At 33.1% G+C, this 22301-nt stretch overlaps 1 protein-coding gene across 6 annotated transcripts in view; it reads right to left on the bottom strand.

Annotated features, from left to right (window-relative positions):
* Window positions 1-22274, bottom strand: part of SCLT1 (sodium channel and clathrin linker 1) — a 28318-nt gene extending 6044 nt beyond the window's left edge. For 2 of the 6 annotated variants that reach the window (XM_087936145.1, XM_087936147.1), the window contains exons 1-21: window positions 22019-22274; window positions 20818-20909; window positions 20002-20054; window positions 18372-18444; window positions 17988-18043; window positions 17589-17724; window positions 16997-17119; window positions 15882-15947; window positions 14757-14827; window positions 14138-14228; window positions 13941-14032; window positions 12929-13106; window positions 12673-12771; window positions 11951-12022; window positions 11049-11123; window positions 9232-9377; window positions 8562-8754; window positions 7133-7329; window positions 4532-4610; window positions 3504-3599; window positions 2679-2742 (exon numbers count right to left, since the gene is read on the bottom strand). In XM_087936145.1, coding sequence (XP_087792271.1) covers window positions 2680-2742; window positions 3504-3599; window positions 4532-4610; window positions 7133-7329; window positions 8562-8754; window positions 9232-9377; window positions 11049-11123; window positions 11951-12022; window positions 12673-12771; window positions 12929-13106; window positions 13941-14032; window positions 14138-14228; window positions 14757-14827; window positions 15882-15947; window positions 16997-17119; window positions 17589-17724; window positions 17988-18043; window positions 18372-18444; window positions 20002-20054; window positions 20818-20835 — 1977 coding nt within the window. In that variant the 5' untranslated portion in view covers window positions 20836-20909; window positions 22019-22274 and the 3' untranslated portion in view covers window position 2679. Of the gene's footprint in view, window positions 1-1153; window positions 1650-2678; window positions 2743-3503; window positions 3600-4531; window positions 4611-7132; window positions 7330-8561; window positions 8755-9231; window positions 9378-11048; window positions 11124-11950; window positions 12023-12672; window positions 12772-12928; window positions 13107-13940; window positions 14033-14137; window positions 14229-14756; window positions 14828-15881; window positions 15948-16996; window positions 17120-17588; window positions 17725-17987; window positions 18044-18371; window positions 18445-20001; window positions 20055-20817; window positions 20910-22018 lie in introns of those variants that run through there. The other 4 variants (XM_026698042.2, XM_026698040.2, XM_087936146.1 and 1 more) reach the window with 3 other exon arrangements.
* Window positions 22275-22301: the final 27 nt, after the last annotated feature.

The raw sequence follows: 22301 nt of genomic DNA, 5'->3' as shown, positions 1-22301 counted from the left end.
TGTGGTGGCCCGCAAAGCTAATTTCAGATAACAAATTCAGAAAAAGATTTATTAAAAATGGTAACCTCGTAACAGGCCAAATCAATATTTCCTGTGAACATGTCCTGCCCTGCAGAAAATAATTGATTGAAACCATTGTCTTTCAAGAGGAAGAAAAATAAACAGCCAAATACATTCCTTTATATTAAAATACCCATACTTCTAGAACAAATTATTTACAAGTATAAGATCTGGGCTGTAAATGCTCAGAAAACCATTAACGCTAGTAATTCCAATTCTTGCAGCCTAATAAGCTTGATCTGAAATGCAATTCTTTCACATGACCAAACATCATTTTCCCAAAACAAAGTTCTGTTTTGAAATAAAATGTATTATCTATTTCATTCACAATCCTATTTTACATGTTCTTAAATTGAACTGAAATTTAAATTAATCCGTTAATTTAACCGGTTTAAAGAAATTCTGGAACCTTACTCAATTACTTGGGTTTTTTTAAAACTATTTTGTTTAGTGTTTTCCACAAATTTGTCCAGTTCATTAATAAGTTATGAACAAATTAAAAATTATCAGTCCTAAAGCAGGTTGAGGAATTCCGCTTCTCTGCATTATGAAAACTGACGATTATTTTTTTTTAATCAGATAGTAAACCATAAAATGAAAAAAGAATACATTATTACTGCTATATTTTAAAGTATACAGAATTAATAGGGTGAACTTCCATTCATGCCCATTTGAGCCAAGAGAAACAAGTTGGATTTTACAGCTGTGCATACACTGGATTGCAGTGATAAGCTGGAGAGGTTTCAGGCTAGGTTGCAAAGGCAAAAGATACCGTATATTGTGTTAGTTCCTGAAAGATACTATATTTTGAAGCCTTTGCTTATATTGAATTTTTAGACTGCAGGCCAAATACAAAGATGGGTTTTTCAGTATTCCTGAAAAGATGAGATCACTGCTTGGTTGGCCTATGACTAATTGCCATTACTAATGTTCTCAAGGTTACAAAAATAATGTAAACAACCTGTCCCAGATATCTACAGTCATTAAAAAGAAAGAGCACTCTGACTGAGTTATATGTATCGGGACGTAATAATCATCTGGTCCTTAGCAGTTCTTAAATGTAGATAAATACAACCTCAAATGAACAACATACGGCTTATTACACTATGCCATCTTTTATTTTACAAAAAGAAAGTCAAAATGGAAGCCATGGGTTAAAAATTAAATACACCTTATAATCCAATAGCTTGTAGAACCACCTGTAGAAGCAATAACTTGGAGTAATTTTTTTCTGTATGACTTTTATCAGTTTCTCACATCATTGTGGAGGAATTTTGGTCCATTCTTTACAACATTGCTTTAGTCTATTGAGATTTATGGGCATTTGTTTGTGCTCTTGAGGTCCCACAGCATTGAACTTGGCTGAGGTCTGGACTTTGACTAGGCCATTGCAACATCTTGCTTTTTTTCTTTTCAGACATTCTGTTGTAGATTTGCTGGTGAGCTTGGAATTATTGTCCTGTTGCATGATCTAATGTTGGCCAAGCTTTAACTGTTAGATAGCTGGCTTCGCATTTAACTTAGAATACTTTGATATTCAGAAGAGTTCATAGTCAACTCAATGACTGCAAGGTGTCCAGGTCTTGTGGCTGAAAAACAAGCCCAAATAATCACCCCTCCACTATGCTTGATGATTGGTATGAGATGTTTGTGCTAATATGCTGTATTTGGTTTTTGCCAAATGTGGCAGATATTGGCACTTTGGTCTCATCTGTCCAAAGAACAATGTTCCAGAAGTCCTTGTGATTTGCTCAGATGCAACTTTGCAACTAAGCCATGCTGCCATGTTCTTTTTAGTGAGAAGAGGCTTTCTCCTGACAACCCTTCCAAAGAAGCATACTTGTTTGTCCATTTCTAATTGTAGTATTATGAACTTCAACATTTAGTATGCTAACTGATGCCTGTAGAGTCCAAGATGTAACTCTTGGGGGTTTTTTTTCAATTTCTTTGAGCACTGCCCGGTCTGACCTTATTTTATCTAACTCTACACAAAATTTATTTTTTTCTGTTTCATGTATTCCTTGTACCTAACCAAAGGAGGAGTTTCAAATATATGTTAAATTTTTCCATCTTGAAAACTCATGGACTTTCCAAGATAATGTAGATAATTTGGTCCATGTTATGACAATGTGGTAACATTCTAATTATTGTTATAGAACAGCTAAACAATTGCTATAATTGGAATTTCTACTTTTTCAGTAATTTAAATGCCAAGTAAGAATTAGTTTTGCTAGTTGTATAATCTGACATCCCAAGTCTGTGTACTTTTCAAACAGTAAGCAGCAATTCAGCAATATTGTATGAATGGATAGAACATTATTTTCAGATCAATACATATACCAACAGCTGAAAGTTAAATAACTAGTAAATCAGTTGTATAGATTCGAAAAATCCAAATCAACAGTGTACACTTCTAATTTTCAAAACTAAACTTTGTAGATTTTTTTTACACATTTTCACAGCTATTTGCTTAATGTTTGTTTTGAATAGGGAAAACACATTTGTTTTATAAAGCAATGAAGTATTTTCTGGAAAATATTCTACATGATACATTCTAAGGCTCCAAAGGTACTTTTCTTAGGCAACCTGTACTTATACACTATGAAAGGACATATTACTTTACATTTCTTTTTGCTCTATCAAGTAGGCGGCCTTTTTCTTCTGCAATGTTATGGCACTGAGCTGTAATTAAACACAAACAAGGATTACTTTCTTTTTTCACTGGTCCTTTTAAACAAATAAGATGACAGTACAACCTGAAATAACCTACAGAAATTATTTTCTTCATATATATATATTTCTAATATATATATATATATTTCTCATCCATCATTATTACAAACATACTAAATGTTCTCTGACCTGCAAATTCATTACTAGCTTATTTAGAGCTTCTATCTATGTGAGAGGAGGGAATTACTTTCTGAGTAAAGTAAGAGCTTACAGATATAAGTGGATTCCAATTTCTATCAGCTACAGTGATTAGGCCTGTTAAAGGTCCAACTTCTGAATGACAGAAGTCTCCAGTTGTAAGATACTAGTGTCTTATATTTTACTTACCAAATTACCTTTCAAGCCAATGGATTTGAAAGAATAGTTGTGTTAATTCTATTTTCACATATAATTTGCAACTAAACTAATTTTATGTTAGTTCTTGAAACCTATTCAGAGCTTCTAGACAGACGTTTCCTTTTAGTATACCTGCTAGTTCTGTATTTAAAATGTTTTGCCTTTATTTCCATATAACAGAAAACTAATATAAAAAAGAGAAAGCAATGCAAGTACAAAAGTATATATATAAGGCCTTATCATGCATATATACAATTACATACAATGTATGCACTGATTTTAACTGTAACCATTATTATATAAAATATATTTCTCTTTTTTTAAAACAAAGACTTAACACTGTTCATTTAACTGGACCAGTTTAATTTAGATACCTGTTGAGATGCTGTAGTTGCCCTCTCTTCTGCCTGATTTAGTCGACTTTGAAGTCGGTTGACTTTTTCTTGATATTCCCTCATTAATTTTTCACTCTGTTTAAATAAAATCATTTATTACAAATGTAAAATTTGCAAAAGAAATTGCAAGTAGACTTGGAAAAATTAAAAAAACAATTGCTAAAGAACAATATAAAATCACAGACAGACTAAACATGCTGCTCCATGTAGTATCAAGTCAGTTTGGTTGCTACTGAAGCCTTACAATAAAGAAGATTTTGCCCATTTTGTTATTTTTCCTGTTTGGTCTGCTTGGGAGATTGACATAAAAACTATTACCTTCTGATTGAAAAATGTTCAATTGCAATCTATTTCAGTTCACTAATGTCTAAGACATTTATATGGTTTTCTTAATAAATATACTAAGAAATGATGCCTTTGATGTTGTCACTAAAATGATCACATGCTCCAGCATTTTTCTCTATTGCTGCTGAATACAGATGCCTGCTGGCTTTTGCTAAGATGAGCTTCACTACTTGGGAACCCTGATAGGATTATAATCACTTGGCAGAAACACCCCTCCATTACCAGGAGGCAGCACAGAAGGATTTAGGAGGTGTTTGTTTATAAGGTAGTTTTATTTTTATCAGTATAAAGAATTAACTTTTATTTTTTTTAACCAGATGGTTAAGATAATGATTACAATGTCTGTGTAACCGCAGAAACAAATGAACATTTAAATGAAAAGTAAAATTTACATTTCTGTATAATTGCAGAACAATGAAATACAACAGGATGAAAGGATAAGTATTAGTAAAAAAAATATTCATCCAGGATATGCAATTCACTATATTTAATGTTTATACAGTAAAATTACTAGCCATTTTAAACATTTTCCCAATGTGTGAGATTTGAAAAAGCATGTGTGTCTCTAGGTCAGAACAGCTCCAATCAAAATGACAGTGATATTCAAATAGAACTGTCCTTATAGCTGAAGCATAACATTTGGATCATTTTAATGATATTACCTCAATAACCTTTTCATTTGCTCTTTCCAGTTGATAAACTAAATCTTGGGTGTGAAGCTTTTGACGACTCAGCTCAGTTCTGTCACATAAGATCAAACAAACTCATTAATGAAAATCAGTGAACTTGTGGAGCCATTTGTAGTAACTATACTTTCCAGAAGAACTTGGGGAAATAAAGTTCTTTTCCACTCTTCCTGAACAATGGATGATATGGAGAGGATTAATCTGATCTCATATGACATACAAAACATATTCCAGATGTTTTTCTTATGAAATGCTTCATTTATTTAGTTACACTATTCAGTTATGGTAAAGTATTCTGGGTTAAGGAACAGCTGAAGTCAACCAGTTCTATCATATTCTTTACTCTTTTTCTAAAATCATCCTTGCTATAATTATTGCTTCTATGTCCCGTTTGTTTCACCAATTGTGTTTTTTTTCTTACAGTAGTATGCTATGACAGTATTATATAATGGTGGGAAATCATCTGCTCAATTGGCTTTCATTTGGCTTATGGGAGCCCATTCCCTCTCCACCACCCATTCCACTCGTTTGGAACAGAAAGAATAAATAAATAAAATTCTGAAAAGATTTAACAATCCTCCATATTTCACATAGGTTCTCCATTTAACCAAGACTTGAAGAATCAAGACAGACCAATAATGAAATTTCCTTACCTATATAAGCCTTACCCAATATTTTATAATTTGCAGTTTCCAACTAAAAAATTTCAAAACGTCCTTAATAATGCATACAAAACTATGACTCGTGTGTGTGTGGATTTCTATCCCAATGTTAATTAATATGAAAGTAGGCTAGAATTAACCTGAATTTCAAAAACTGAACAAAAAATAAAATATAGATTGTATAACAGTAAAGTAGAAGAAATAATATATAAGCTAGTGAGATTTAATGCAAATTCTCATATGACATACAAAGCATATTCCAGATGTTTTCTTTACGAAATGCTTCATTTATTCAGTTACGCTATTCAGTTATGTATAGTAATTATATATTTTGTAGATCTTCAATATCTGCAGCTGTTTCTTATCCTGTTAACATTCTTAAATAACTTAAAATAAATGGTACAATTGGGTGTTACATAATTTCAGTTAAACAAATACGTTAAGAATAAAGGAATCAGAAGTCCACTAATACAATGCAATTTATTTAAGTATATGAACAACATTGTTTCAGGTCATACCTAATAAATTGTTTTACTATTCCATAAATATTTTATAGAATAGAAAAATTAGTAATACAAAGGCTCAGGCTGATTTTAAAATAAGATTATTTCAACTTATGATTGATTTACTGTATTCAAAATACTAATTAAAGTTAGTCAAATGGATATGAGGGAGCTTGTGTGTCAACAGCATTAAGCAGTAATTCTGAATATATGGATTTTTGTTTTTGAAAAAGCTTCCAGTTAAATGAACTGTTCACTTAACTTACCATTTATTTCTATGGTCAACTGATGGTCCCTAAAATCAGTGTTTTTATAATTGTTAAGTTCAGGAATAAGCAAACTTGTTTGTATAAACTACAGACATGCTGACATTAAAGGTATCTGAGTCTTTGAAAGGCAAGGTGGAAGCTTTAAAGTAACTGATTGCATTTATATTCAGCATTTATAACCTGCTTTCTACCCAATGAGCTTATAGAGTGGTTCTCAGCACAATCATTACTGAAATAAAATATTTTAATAAATTTAAAGCACAGAGGTTACCTTTCAGCATTAGGAGAACGCATAATTAGAATACACTGAATCAGCATTACTGAAATCTGAGCAACCTAAGACACTTCAAGGAGTTCTCTTGGAGATTTAATACTGTAATGCTGCAGCACACAGTTCATTTAGTGACTGTTCAAAGTTACAAGAGCACTGAAAAAAAGTGACATAACCATTTTTCACACTTATGACCACTGCAGCGATGCCAAGAACATATAATCAAAATTCAGCTGCTTGGCATCTGACTCATATTTATGACAGTCACAGTGTCTCAGGGTCATGTGATCAACTTTTGCGATCTTCTGACAAGCAAAGTCAAGGAGAAAGCCAGATTCATTTAACAATTGTGTGATTAACTTAACAACTGTACTGATTCACTTAACTGTGGCAAGAAAGATTGTAAAATGGGGCAAAATTCACTTAACAAATGTTTCACATAACAACAAAAATATTAGGTTCAATTGTGGTCGTAAGTCGAGTACTACCCAAACCTCCTTCCCGAAAGCAACACTTCAACTCTGCCTCCTGAGGTAGGATCTAACAGTTATTTGGGTGGTTGTTTTTTCCCCCCCAAGTAATACCATTTATCTTCCAGGTTTGGAAGACAGCAGACAATGAGTACCTGATGATGTTATGGAGCCAACATTTTTCGCTTTTTCTTTTTTGTAAACAATCTACACATAATGTCTAGATCAGGGATTTCAAACTGGCAGCCCATGAGCAGGATGCATCATGCGCAGGCCACGCTTACCACAGCTCCACAAAGGGGGAAATAGGCACAAAATGTCATGTGACAGCAACATAACACCACAAGTTTGACAACCCTGGTCAAGATTATTTAGAAATGTCAAAGGAAAAAAAACTCTTACTTTAGACTATTTATTCTGGATTCAGTTATTTCTGTTATTTTCTTTGTTTCTTCCTTCCAGCGATTTGTTGCTTTTTGTTGAGCCATCAACAGGCGTCTAAGCTCAGTTACTGAGTTTTGACTTACATCTTCCATCTCTTTCAGTCGAATTTCAAACCCATGTTCTTTTAATAAAAGTTCGTTCTCCATTGTACTTATCTGTTAGAAAAAATAAGTGTCTTATACTGAAAAAAATTCTTATTCTTTAAAAGTTAAAACTAACATCTGTCAACATTTGAAAGCTAAATTTCTTAGCATATTTATCAATAAAGAATTATTGGATGTTTAATTATGGAAATTAATGTAAAATGAAACAATTCATTTCAGATACATTTTTCACCATGTTCTTTTCTTATGCCAAGCAGTTAATAACCTCCTTTAGTATGCTTCAATTTAAATACATTTAATTCCACTGGAGAAATATCATTGGACCTGGTCATCCATAGAAAGTAATAAGGGTTTGTAGATGAGTTTATCTTTAATCTTTTACTGTACTCATTTTTATCTGAAACTCCAGTTTATCTTTGTAACATTTACTCTTGCATCTTTATCCTAAAAGGCCTTATGATTTCAACCAACTATTATCTATTATTGAAGTATGAATTATGTGAAAACCTAAACTACAAAAGAAAGGGATACATCTGTTTACAGAACAAAAGACAAGCATGTGAACAATTGGGGTACTAAAATAGATTATAAAAGAATATTTAAAAATAATATAAAACATAACAAAATCAAGAAGAAAACCAAGGGAAAAAGATAGAAAGGAGAAAAGCAATCTATCATATAAATGTCTGAATCATAAAGCTGTCTATTAATAATGCTTCTTTTCCCTTGGAGCAATGTCAATAGTGAGAGAAGATGACAAGGAAATGGCAGGTAGCAGGAAGAAAATGGAAATGCTTTCCTAGACAAGTTCAAATCACCAGGACCAGTTGGATTACATTCCAGAGTTCTGAGAAAGCTGGCAGATATGATCTCAGAACCACTGAAACATGTCTTTCAAAGATCCTGGAAAGCCAGGGAACTACTATAAGACTGGAAAAGAGCTGATTCCCATCTTTGAAAAAGGGAAAAAATGGATCCAGGAAACTACAGACCAATCGGTCCAGCATCAATACCTGGGAAGATCCTGAAAAATATAATCAAGCAATGGATCTAAAAACTTCTAGAAGCATGCAAAGCTATTGCTAGAAGCCAACATGGACTTGTCAAAAACAGATAATGCCAAACAAATATTATTGCATTCTTTGTCAAAATGACTGATATCATTGTAAGTCAACTTGAATTCATTTTTTAAAAGAGGTTGTGAGCTAATACTGTCTTGTTCCTTGCAGATTCAAATCCAAACAACTTGCATTAATTCTGAAGTATTATATAAAAAACAATACCTTTAATTTTGCAGTATGTTGTGCCTCCATTGTGAGCTTTTTCAAGTTTTCCATTTCTTTTTGAAGTTGTTCATTCCCTTGTTGCAGTTTTAAGCGCTCTTCACTTATAGCTCCACATTTCTCCCTTTCAGAATCCAAAATACTTTGCAGCTTGCACATATTTTCTTGGCAACGGCATCTCTCTTCTTCATATCTTAAAGTAAATTACACTTTGTACGGTCAATTTAAAACATGACTTGAAAACACACTTTATTTCCTTTTTTTACTCATAGAATCAGAAATATTTTAAGTAACCCTCATCAATGTATTTAATGTGTGCCTATGCTACTATAGTCCAATACAAGTTGCATAGTTACTTTAGAGATTTAAAAGAGGACAGCATATATTAATAAAACTGTAAAAATATGTTTCTGCTTGTTTCTAAATTCAATTTATTTGTATTTCAATTACAGTTTATTATTTTCTGAGGGAAATTTTACCTTAAACTTTAACAAACAGAAGTAAACCATTTCCATTATACAAAAATTTGTAATAATTACATATCTGCAAATTTTAAAAGCAAAATTCCAATACAAATGCAAGAATATAAAACTCTCTGGTAAAAAATCTCCAGAGGAAAAAAAAAAGAAATAAAATGGATATGAGTTTGCAGCATATGTTAATTACTTACTTCAGTTCCAGTTGCTTAATTTTGTTTTGTGCTGTTTGCAAACTAAGATGAAGGTCATCTTTTGTACGTTCGGCATTCAAACATCTCTGGTAAAGCTCTTCTAGTTTTCTATAATCAGCTTCGTTTCCTCTACCTTCACAGTACACCTGATAGATTAATATAAACCAGGATATGATTCCAATGTTCCAGTAAAATCCCTGCTTTCACGAATCAATTACTGTGCAAAACTTAGAAAGTGGATAATCATTTCATTATGACTATCACATCTGAAGAAAAATTCCATTATTGTCCACCAGACAAACATTCTACAAGTAGATCTTGAGTTATGACAGTAACTGGGATCAGAATTTCTGTCACTAAACAATGCGTTTGTAAAATTCAGTGTAATATAATTACTTTGCTTAGTAATGGCAATCTCTGCAGTCCCCATTGCCGCTGTTAAATGAGATTTGGGAGTCATTCAGTTAGCATCTGTTTATAACTTCCTATCAGCTTCCAACAAACAAAATCAGCAGGGAGATAAATGGCTGCTATAAGATGGGAAAGGAAGCAAAGGGTGTGTGGGTTTTAGGAAGGCACAGTAAAAGTGGCAGGGCTCAGGATAATTGTTGGCAGGCAAGTGTACAGGTGGCAGGTAAGGACTAGTGTGAACGTGAGACTAGGAAGGGTGAGCAGGTAAGAATACAGTGCAAGTGCAGCACAGCTTGGGATGGTTGCTGCTGGGGATGGAGGAAATGCAATGGTGCACAAGTGGCCAAGGATGCATGAGTGGCAAAGAGGCACAAGTGCAAGGATTGTGAAAAATGAGTGGCTGATGGGGAGGTATGGTACATTCCAGAAAGACTTGGGATGGCTGGAGCCAAGCGGAAGAGGGTGCACAAGTGTGGGAAGGTGTGCTGCAAGTTCAGCAAGGCCCGGGGAGAGTACAGCAGGGTGTGTAAGTAGTGGGAGAGACACAGCCTGAGGGCACAAGGAAGGTGGTGTGGATGGTGGGGTGGCAACACACATATGTGGCTTAAGGTGGCTAATGCTGGGTGGAAGAAGGTGCGAAAGTGGTGGGGGATATGACCCAAGCTCAGCAAAGCTTGGGGAAGATGCACAGGTGGTGAAAGTGTGACTGAGCAGGGAGGTGAAATGAAGCATGAGTGCAGAGGAGTGCCACAGGATGCTTCAAGCTTCATATGTATGAGCTAGTTGCCAAACATCCACATTGCACTCGTGTGACTGTGGATGGGCTGGCCAAAACTTTGAAGACCGGTTGTAACCCTCATTTGTTTAATACTGTCACAACTTTGGTTGCTAGAAGGAGGACTTCAGTTGTTAAAAAACAACACCACCTATACTGTTTAATCAGTTTTTCCACTGACAGTTTGTATTGTGTTCATTATCTTATTATTAGTATAATTGCTTTTAATTAATATTGTTACAATATGGGAACTGATTATCTGCTTTTTTCACAGATCTTCCGCTCTTAGTTCATTTTTACTGATTTAAGTGAGTTTGATTAAGTGAGTTTTAGTCATTCTAGCTTGCACAGAATTTTCATGAGTTTCATGAATCACAGGCAATTTGTTTTTCTTTCAGGTCGTTATTTGGTTAAAAAATCCTGAACAGCATTTCATGCCATTAACAATGCCAAGTGCTCTTTTCATGACAGCATATTTTTATTTGTATCTAAATGCTGTGAATGCTTTGATCCTTTCTAGTCTGTCTCATATGATCAAGGCTAATATTTTTATATCCTAAAATTACTTACTTTTTAGCATGTACATTATATCATTAATGCATGAAAATGGTGGAAAAGAAAAAGTGTTTACTTTCTCTAGTTCTTCTTCAACTGCTCTTTTTTCTCTAATGGCTCGCTCTAGTTCGCTTTGCTTTTCTCCACATTCCTATAAAGCAGTAACAGAATATGAATTTTTAAAAAATTAATAAGTGACATATAACTGTATATGTATATGGCAAACAAAATTGGGATAAACAATGAATCCTGTCAAGTATTAATATGCATTTAATTTTTGACCTATGAAATTGCTAAACATTCCATTCACTTTAAACTTCCTTTACCTTTCAGTTACTTTTAACCTGTTTCTAGGTTAAGAAAGATCTGCAGTGAAATAATACAAGATTAATTAGGTGATTTTGTAATTTTTTCAAGTTATATTTCAGAGTAATTTTGTTCAAATCACATGTTCAGCAAGAAGGATTTAGACCTCTTCCCCACCTCCAATATCAATTCCTAAAAATAAAGTCTGGAACCATAACGTATCTCTATTTCCCTTTTAAAAAAGGGATAAAGGTATGCTATATATGCTATTTGAACAAAACATTTGTGATCTATATGTTTTCTTACAAATAATCACAAAGCTTGATGCTATGTTTATTTTATCCAGAAATTTAACAAGTAAGGTATATTATCTTGTATTGTATCTGCTGTTCCAAATAGTAGCATCCCACCTGAAAAAGTATTTTTATCATTACATTTAATGAAAAGGTGAATGGTTAGACATGGAAAAAATTTGCTTGCACAAACTAAAGTAGTGAAACTGTTCCTTTGTGGTGCTAAATTTTTTAATGCTTATTTTTCCTAAGTGAAAGTCAACATAGGGGCAAAATATCAGAATGTAAACTTATATTTATTTGTTGAATTGATTTGCTGCCTATCTCACCTTGAGGCTACTTTAGGCAGTAAGCAACTTAAGCGAAATGTACAACTTACCATCTGAAGTGTAGTAAGTTCTTCTGTTAAACGTGAAATTTGAATATTGTATCGTTTCCTTTCGTTTTCTACCTATTTTTTTAAAAAAGGGGTATTATTCCGTGTCTAGTGGATGTTTTCTTACTTGATTATATAATACATTTTTAAGAGTACAAGAGGCTGCAATATGCTAAACAGAAATATACTAATTATCAATAGAGCTTTCTACATACATTCCAGAACTAAGCAATGTCCAGATATAGGTGTTCATAACTGGAAGGGCACAAGCATGCTCCATCTCTCTTCCAAACAGCTCCTCCAACCCATTGAACCTGCTACTCAGGGCATTGGAAAGACCTGATGAAGATTTAGGGGCATCCCAGAAAATCAGACATAGTGGCTGCAGTGAACTGGGATTTTTAGTTTTTTTACTCTGCCCAATGCAAGTCTCTTGGGGGGGATTTGAAGGAGAATGTGTCCAACAGTACTGGTTTTTGCCAGCTGAATTACATGGACTGTAATATCCAAAGTTTATTGGAAGAAATGATTTTTTTTTCTCCCAATAACCAAGGTCCACTCACAAAATTACCTGAATTATCTAAAGGCAAAAAAAGTTGCATACTTCAACTGAGGTAACTTTCAAATATTTAGCTTTTAGAGTAACAGTATCAATATTATTAATATAATTTACAAGAACAAAGTGTGTAAGAAAATATGAAAAAGTTTTAAGCATCACTGCTTACTTCTTTCCTTGTTCTTAAAGCAGCATCTTGAAGCAGCTGAGAAACAGCGTGTTTCATATTTTCAATTTCCTCTTCTTTTTGTTTCTCTGATAGCATTGCCTAGAATTGGAAAGAATGGGCATATTCTAGTAAAAACTTCCTACTGAAGATAGGTCAAGCCATAACCCTAAAGATACAGCTATTGGTATTTAATAGAAAACAGATTAAAAAGTTCAAAGCACAGTTGTCCCATAAGCATATATAATAAATCCATCACCTGATTCTTCTGAAGATTAGCTTCTTCTATGAGTTGCACGCTGTCTCGGACTTTTGCTACAGCATCATACTTCTCTTCTTCTATATTCACACACTTTGCTTGCAGCTCCTGAATTTTTTCTTCAAGATTTGTTCTTTCTGATCTTAGCTGTTTGGAATCTTTTGTAGCTATACAAAGTCTGTATAGTGGAACAGTGACCAATTGACTGTTAAATTTAGGTTAAGATTAAGTTTAGGTAAGACTACAATTAAAATAGTTGTCCTCCTATCTTTCAAGACCTGATAAGATTAAATTACGTCTCTTTTCTACTATGGTGAAATCAAATCATCTTGGGGCAGCACCTTTTTGCAGCATTTTTCAAGTAGTTTTCACTGTTATCGTAATAGTGAAATTTCAGATATCCAGAAATAGGAAAACTTGACAAACCAGACCCCTCAATGAGTCTCATCATTCCATCAGCTTTTGCAACTGTTGTTCTCAAGTCCAATTTGGATTGTCTGCATATTAAAAAGATAAACTTCTCTAAATATGAAATATACCAACTACACAAATATGGTGTTTTTACATTACCATTCCATGTTCAATCTCAAGAAAATAATAGCAACCTTTAATTTTGATCATTTTATTATTCTCTCTATTAACCTTGTAATATTTATTGCTTTGTAAATATTTCTAAATTAGAAAAGAGTTTCTTAAATTTTGAGGTTACATTTTTCAAGAAGAGTCTGAAATCTAGGCTAAACCTTAAACATATTTTTGGCTGGATGAATCCAAGTTGACATATTTGTTATTGAAAAAACCCCAAGGCAGCTCTCAAACTCCAACCAATTTTGCAGTCATTTTTGACGGTAAGCCAATAGTGGACTTAATGTTTATTCTTGAGGGCCACAAAAATAATAATCAACTAAAATTCATTGGATGAAAGAAATTAACTAGTTAAATATTTTCTGTACAAGTATGTTCTGAAATAGGATTATAGTGTTAAAGTGGAAGTTATTATTTAATAAATTACCTTGTCTCCAATTGTTTTATGCTTGACTGCAATTCTTGCAAGCGTTTATCTGATGCCTCTTCTTTTTCACGAGCAGCTAGGACCTCTTTTTCCTAAACACCAAAAAAACAGAGCTTTTTTACAACTTTATGTCCAGCAGAAACAGAGTCCAACAATATAAACTTTTATTTTGAAAGTTGAGAAAGGATCTGTTCAACCTTTCTGTTTAACTGACTGCGAAGTTCCTCAACAAGTCTCATCATTTCATCAGCTTTTGCAATTGTTGTTCTCAAGTCCAATTTGGATTGTCTGCATGTTAAAAAGGTAAATTTCTATAAATAATACTCTGACTACACAAATCTTATGTTTTTACATTACCATTTCATGTTCAATCTCAAGGGGGAAAAACTGCAAACAAATAAAATTACGCTCTTGCTCAACAAATTATTGCACCAGAAAAACTCACAAGTTGGTCTATTTTAATATCTCTTTGTGATCATATTTTACAGCATTTACAGTTCATTTCTCAAAAGATCTATTCATCAGTGTGTGATAAACATGACATTTTGGCGTGGGTAGATATGCTAGCCCATATACAGTACATGTAGTAACAGCACACATTTATTACAGTGGAAAGGCTTTCTTCATTATCTACTGAAGTTCTAACAGAGGTCAGCATTTGTTCACAATATTACATCTCCACAGATAGCTATAAACTTCTACCTGATGATGTGAATAAGCCATAAAATACTTTTGAAAAGCCTTGTTGCACAGGTAGGACTATTATCTGTGTGCTTTGTTTTTTTTTAAAGTGATTTAAGATTTAGAAGTCTATACCTTTGTTGCTTGCGCAGCTGTTCCAGCTCTACATTTTGTTCTGTTACCGTTTTCAGAAATACCTGATTAATCTGTAAAAAAATTGTTTTAAATATATTGTATCACTGTTAAAATAAAATTTAAAAAACATGAAAGCCAATAGGCTAGTATGGTTAAGATGCTGGGCTAGGAATGCAGAGACCCAGGGTCTAGTACACTCTGAAGCATTTAAGGAGGGATTGTCTACCAACATTGCTTGCTTCCTACCTGCTAGTCCTGCAGAGCAGAGCAATTTCAAAAGAATAAGCAGTTTGCTCTTCTACCTGTTGAGAGCAATGCAGTCATGCAAATAGCAGGAAAGGTTAGGGCAAAGGAGAAATTGCCTACAGAACAGAAATAGCTTGCATTTTTCCCTACTGTCCTTGCAGACCAAAATGACTGGAGAGCAACAGAGGGCTGACGTGTGATCACATTGCTTTTGATGTGTACAAGACAGTAAGCAGGTACTTGAATGTCCCAAAGAATGGTTAGGAGGGAAACAAAAGCCTAAGATATGAAACTAATCTTATCCCTTTACAGTGGAAAACACACGGTCATATAATTTCACATTAACAACCACTTTGCTTAGCAATCGAGTTGCCAGTCCCAATTAAAATTGTTAAGCAAGATTACCTTACTTTGCTTAGCAGCAACACAAAATCTCTCTTTCAACTAACCATGATTATAATAAAATTCACAGATATATAGATATTCTCTATCATTTCTGCCTTTAAAAAGGTTCTCATTTCAACTTCATTTGCTTCTAAGTCATGTACTTAAAAGCAGAAACAAATAGAGGAAGAAAGAAAATATTTTAAACTAATACTGAACAGTCAAAGAAATAAGCAATAAAACTTAGTAATCATGGTCTGTGCAGATAAAACCTTGATTTTTCATGAAAAGCACATTTTCCTAAGTAGCAATTAAACTGGAACAGATTAAAAATACACTATAAGCCACTATGTAACTCATAAACATGTAAGTAAAAAAAGTTAAAACATAGCTTTATGAAAAGTTATATCTGTTTAGAAAGTGTATTTTCTTTTATATTTTTCTGCTGTTATGACTAGCCCAAATTAATAGTTAGAATTTCATTATTTCACTTACTGACTCAGTTTTTTCCTTAGTTAAATGCAGTTGTTTTGTTATCTGTTGAAAGCTTGTCAATTGATCCTAGAAAGAAGATAATACAGTGCATTGGAATTACAATCCAGAAGATTTATCAACATAAAAATAAACACTAAAATATATGAAATATTTAGGTATTAAATACTTAATTTAAGTAATAAAGTATAACCGTATTAGTGGCTGTGGTCCATATTTGAGAATCATTCAATTTATTTTTGAAAAAAATCATGTAACAGCTTAAAGCAGGAATGATCTAAATTATTCATTTTTCTAAGTTTGTGTTTCTGTGCATATCTGCATGTCTGAGACTTGATAGAATACCTTCATATTAAATACTGTGATAAAGCACAATATATTTCTGCAACAAGATTCAGAAGTTTTCAAGTGAATGAAGCATACTTATTGAATACAGTATACTTCTAAATTGAAGAAATTACTCACAGATAATCCTATAGCAAGTCTTTTTAAAATCCACAAGACTTCAAAATCAAGCAAACAATGTCCTTTTTCTAAACATGCAGTCAGGTTTCAAATCTTTGGAAGTCATTGGGGAGCTGGTCCCAGGGACTAACATAAAGTGAGAGATCATTTTTGCACAATGATTTTCCAAATGCACCTTTTGAGCATTACATTCCTTTCCTAAAAGCAAGCAGTGCAGTGTTTAGACTGCAGTACTGCAGGCTATTTCTGCTTACTTCTGGCTGCCAGGAGTTCAGCAGTTTGAACTCATTGGCTCAAGGCTGACTCAGTCTTCCCTCCTTCGGAAATTGGTAAAATGAGGACCTCAGATTGTTGGGACAATATGCTGACTCTGTAGACAGTTTAGAGGGGGCTGTAAAGCACTGTGAAGCAGTATATAAGTGCTATTGCTAAAAACAAAATGAAAAAGACAGTCCCCCTCTGCCACCTCACATATAGTCTGAAAAGTTCAGCTCTGTTCTCTGGTATGCCCCCCACCTCCATATATCACCCATCTATGACTTGCTCAAAGATCATCTAAAAAGCTCTTTTATGAAAAAGCTGGCTATGTTGAGCCAATGGGAAAAATTGTCTTCATCTTAATTTATTTTAATGCACGTGTATCAGTATGTTACTTTTTGCTTCTGCCTTTCCACAATATGAATTTGTGCTTCTGTCATGTGTTCTTGGTATATCTGTTGAAGTCGCTCCAATTCCTGTGAAACCATTTGCCAAAGTTCTAGAACATGTTCTTTTTCCTTAAAATTGAAAGATTGAAAAAAGAATGTTAGAATTTTTCTTTCCATTTTTTTTTGAGTATCAAATGTCTGAAAAGACTTCATATCTATTATGATGTATAAATTTTAACATCATTTTATGATGAGATAAATAATACTCTATTTCCTATATAGTTTATATTATAGAAGCATAATTACCTGAGAGAAATTATGAACATCTCTGTGCCTATTAATTAATGACAACAAAATAGTCTGCTAATATTAGTGTGTTATCTTCCTTTCTTGTTGTCATATATTCAAAATGTCTATTTAATATCAGTTTATATCTATGTCTTGACAAAAATAAACACTAATATTAAAATAATAAACTACAATTTTCAGCTATAATAAAAATGTGTCATAAATGAACATGCCTACATTGAAAGGCAATTTAGGACTACTGGAACCTAGACATAAAAATAAACCGAAGCAAATATTTCAATTTTCTCACTTTATTTGCTAGTTGCAACTGTTCTTGAAGGTTTCTTATTACGTTTTCATCCATAAATGTAGCATCCCTTGAAACAGAACCAGATGGCAGAGCTTCCAACTGCTTTTCAATTGCTTCTTTTAACTCCTCATGCAATCTGTGTTACCATACAATAAGAGGTGGATCACTTTATTGTAAAACAGCAATAAAATTGTATTTTTATTAAGAATGGTTCTTCTGTCAGACAGTTAACAATTGCACCTCCAGAAAAAAACATTTTAGTTATTTCCAACCCCAGTCCCAGGGTATCTGTATTTATTGCACTGAAAGGATAAGACAAAATACACGATTATTTCTATCAGCAGTTTCTTTCTATATGACACAAAAAATACAGAATTAGTATGATTTTTATGGGGTTACCTTTCATTTTCTTTGATGACTTGCTCAAGTTTTATCCTCATTTCTTTCATCTGCGTCTAAAAGCAAAAAAAACAGGAGATTAAATATTTCTTTCTGAAGATACAATAGAACACATGCAATACATATTCAGTATGATACTAAGATGCTTGAATGTCAATTAAAAACGTTGCCTTTTCTAGTTTATGAAACAAGATGTCTCAAATTAGAAAGATAAACATATTTTTGAATTATTAACAGTGACTATTATTTTATTAGCTATGATTCTGTGATTTTTTTAAAAAAATAAACATCTTACCAATAATATTTGAATTATAAACATTATGGTTGTTTTTTAAAATTACTTAGCAAGCTATATTAGTGGTAAAAATAGCTTTAACTTTGTACCTGGCAGTATTTCAGTTGTTCATTCATTTCCCCAAGATGTTTATCGTATTCAGCAACTATAGGAGGTAATAAGCTAAGAGGGATGTAAAATAAAGTTTGCATATTGAGTGACATAATGCAAATGAAAAGTAAAAAAATATCAACATAAAAAAATGAATCATTATTAAGGACAAGCACAATAATCCCAAACACGCTGTATATATGAATACTTTTCAAACAATTAGTCTTGGTTACTTATATGTTACATTTTTATCCTGCTTTTCTTCTAGAAGCTCAAAGGGCATACACAGTACTCAATACTCCATTTTTTATTAACAGTAACATTCCTGAGTGCCATCCAAAGGGTTTCCAAGGCTGAAGACAAATTTGAACCAGACTCTTCCTGATCCTAATCCAGCATACACATTTTAAAGTCATTAGACAATTCCTGTAATTTTCCCACTTAGATGTGGATTTTTTAAAGTACCAGATAGTCCAAAATTATCTTGAACATTCTGAAACTGAAGTCAACTTCTTTAAAGGCTTAATTCTGAAGAAGTAGGATCTCTTGTCCTATATGGATTCCCAAGAATATAAGTAGATGGTTTTTTTCTCTGCTCAGATGATCGCAACTTACCTTAAATACCTCAGGCTGAACACTTTCACTTTGGAATAAATTTATACCGGACATCTCAGAACTCAGCTACATTGGATAGAAAACTAGAAACTCCAAAATAAATTTGACATACCTGTGTTGTAAAAGTGATCCTACTACTATCTTCATTTATAAAATACAAGGGATTACAAACAAGCGAACAATAATAATTTCATTTGAAGTTATGGATCAACAATGTTTTAATGTAAACAACCCAGGATTCTTAACAATTAATTATTGTAAAAGTTAAATATAATTGTAAACAGGTGAAAATGATTAAATTCCTTTTCTTCTTGCAGCAGTTAAAAAGAAATTTTATATAAGGTAATTTTTTTCCTTTCAGTTTACGGAGATAGAGGGAACATAAACTGATTTTATGAAGTTTTCTAGTAGAACCTTTACCTCCTACAAAGTGACAGCTTTTATATATTTTAAAAAAATCAAACTCAATGCCAGTTATGCTAATATTTTTAAGACATGAAAGGAAGGAATAGATCAAACTGTCAAGCTCTGATGTTACAAAACATTAGCTTGTAGTTTCTCACTGTTAAGGCATGGAATGCTTGTGGAATTATTTTCCAGATAAAAGGGTCAGGTTCAAACATGATTAAAGTATTGGCAAAATATTTAGAGGTCATGGAGAGTTTTGATGAATTGGTTTATGATTGACTTAAGAGCCACTGAAATGAATACATTAACTTTAAATTCCATTAATTTCAGCAGATCAACTTTCTGTATGGTTACATTTGGATACAGTTCACAGAAGCTTTCTTTTTTCTTAATCACAAATCTAATTCCTCTACCCTGAGTACAGTGTATTTGTTTAAATTATGTGTACACATAGTTTTTACATATACATATACATGTGAACAAGATCAAGATAAAAAAGTAATAGATACTTCACTTGTTCAATTCTAGGTATCAACACATCCTTTTATAAGGTATTTTGAAATTGCATTTTATATATTATTTAGAATGCAAAATAAATAGCTTTACCTTTGATCTATCAGGATGTGCTCTGTTATACTGGCATCTTCAAACTCATTATTCTGGAAACAAACATTTAATTTTATTAAAGTTTATCTTTTGTCATAAAAATATTTTTAAAACCCCTAAAATTTAATTCTATAGATCTTCATATTTAAATCAAAGTATTCCCAATGTATTCTCTTGTAGAATACATTGGCACCCTAAAATTTAATCAATAAATAAAAATAAAAAATAAAATTCCATATAGATTCAAATTGAATTCAAAGAGCAAAATCTTAGCTTTTGTATCTTATTTTTTTCACATTTATATTTTATTTCAGTTCTTTGATGATCTGCAGAAACTCAAAATACCTATGACTTTAATAGAATAGAGACTTTTGCCAACTGTATTACCTTACCTTAGCTGTAGTGGTAGTGGCCAAATGTAACTGCTATAGATTTATTTAATAAAAATAAATAAATAAATGTATTCAGGCACATTACATAAACAAGCTGCTTTATAAAATGTTCTCTTTAAAAAAAATGAAAATATAAGAATCTTGTAATAGTGGGTAAGCAAATTCAACTAAATGATTTGCATGGTCCTTTATGTGATGCTTAGCATAGGTTAAACAGTACAACAAAAATGGAATATAGAAATCATGAAAGATATGAAAAAAATGTATACCAATTTACTATATAGTCTAATCATACCCTTTACAGCCTCCATCAAATTAATGCATAAAAAGAGATAATGTCCAGCCAAAAATAAAGGTTGACGAACACTGATACCTAAATTATATAATACAAATGCATTTTAATGAAATTTTACATGGAACTTACCTTGACATCTGTTGCCATTTTAGAATCTTATCAGAATTTCATATAACGTTTCTAGGAAGCTGATTTGCTTTTCAGTACCAGAAACACAAAATCTATGAAATAAAATAAATATAACTGGCAAACACAGCTTATAATTGCTTGGAACTGTATCTTCTAAATCTAAATTCTTAGGGAGAAATACAAAGTAACCTGAACAGCTTCCACAAAGCCTGCAACAATGCTGTTAAACTTCAGAGTTGTAATCTTGATGCTATCAATGTCATCCATAAAAAAATCAATTTTGACATATTTTACAGGAAAAGCTATTATTTATTCTTATAATGTTGTGTTTTTATCTTTAGATAGAAAAATTAAGATCAAACATAATGAAAAAAAATAGAATGTAAAGAAAATTGTTATTAGTTGAATATTTTCATCATTTATATCTTAATAAAATACTCAGACAAGATTAGAGAGATAATGATCTATCCCTTAATTTTCAAAATGCTTAAAATCCTTCTATTTACGTACTATTTACATAATCCTTCTATTTCTTAATGTAAAGTGTATTTCTTGTTAGCGTACTTCTTAGTGTAAAAAGTGTATTTCTTGTTAGTGTATTTTTTAGCATAAAATCTTACTGTAAAGTTGTAGTGAAATGTCCTCATTGTACTGTCTCCCCTCCAATTATTTAATGTTTTGCTTGATCTTTGAAATCCAGTATTTCTTCTCCATCTTTGTAATACCTTTTTTGAGAGAAAGAACTTGGGATGCTCCAATTGATCAGAGATTACCCTTCCTGGAAAGCCTAACAGGTAAGACTGACCTAGCAAAATTGACCCGTCCAAGCTCCTCCAACAATGCTTGGATTTTTCGGCTGCAGGAAAGATTTATTGTGTGCATCTTCCTGATTCTCCTTGAAGTTTCCATTCCTTAGAACAGGGGTCTCCAACCTGGGCAACTTTAAGATTTGTGGACTTCAACTCCCAGAATTCCTAAGCCAGCAAAGCAAAGCTGGCTGAGGAATTCTGGGAGTTGAAGTCCCCAAGTCTTAAAGTTGCCCAGGTTGGAGACCCCTGGTCTAACGGAAACCTACCCAGTGAGTGGGCTTACGTGGGAATAACTACTACACACGCATGCATTTGGGCGAGGGAGGGGAAGAAGAGGGTGTATTGTGTTGGCCGCAGAGGGCGTCCTCCCCATGTTGGTAGCTTGTCCTTACCTCCGAAGTGAGACGGAAAGGAAAAGGAGAAACTTGCCGAGCGGAACGCTTAAAGCCCATCGGCGCGGGCAGAAGGACGAAACCACCCAAACAAATCTGGAAGCAGCTGCGGGCTTCGCTTTAAGCCACGTCGCCTCCGTCCAATCATCGCCTTCCCTCCTCAGGAGAGCAGCACGCGCCGCCTCAATCGCTGACTCCAACACCGCCGGCGTCTTAACGACCGACTTGACTTGTGAAAAGGTTTAAAAACAACAACAACGGTGGGCGGGGTGGGGAGACCGAT

The sequence above is a fragment of the Pseudonaja textilis genome, chromosome 6 (genome assembly GCF_049901715.1).
Source record: "Pseudonaja textilis isolate UNSWEBS1 chromosome 6, rPseTex1.2, whole genome shotgun sequence".
NCBI lineage: Eukaryota > Metazoa > Chordata > Lepidosauria > Squamata > Elapidae > Pseudonaja > Pseudonaja textilis.
This window is presented reverse-complemented; position numbering and strand designations above follow the sequence as displayed.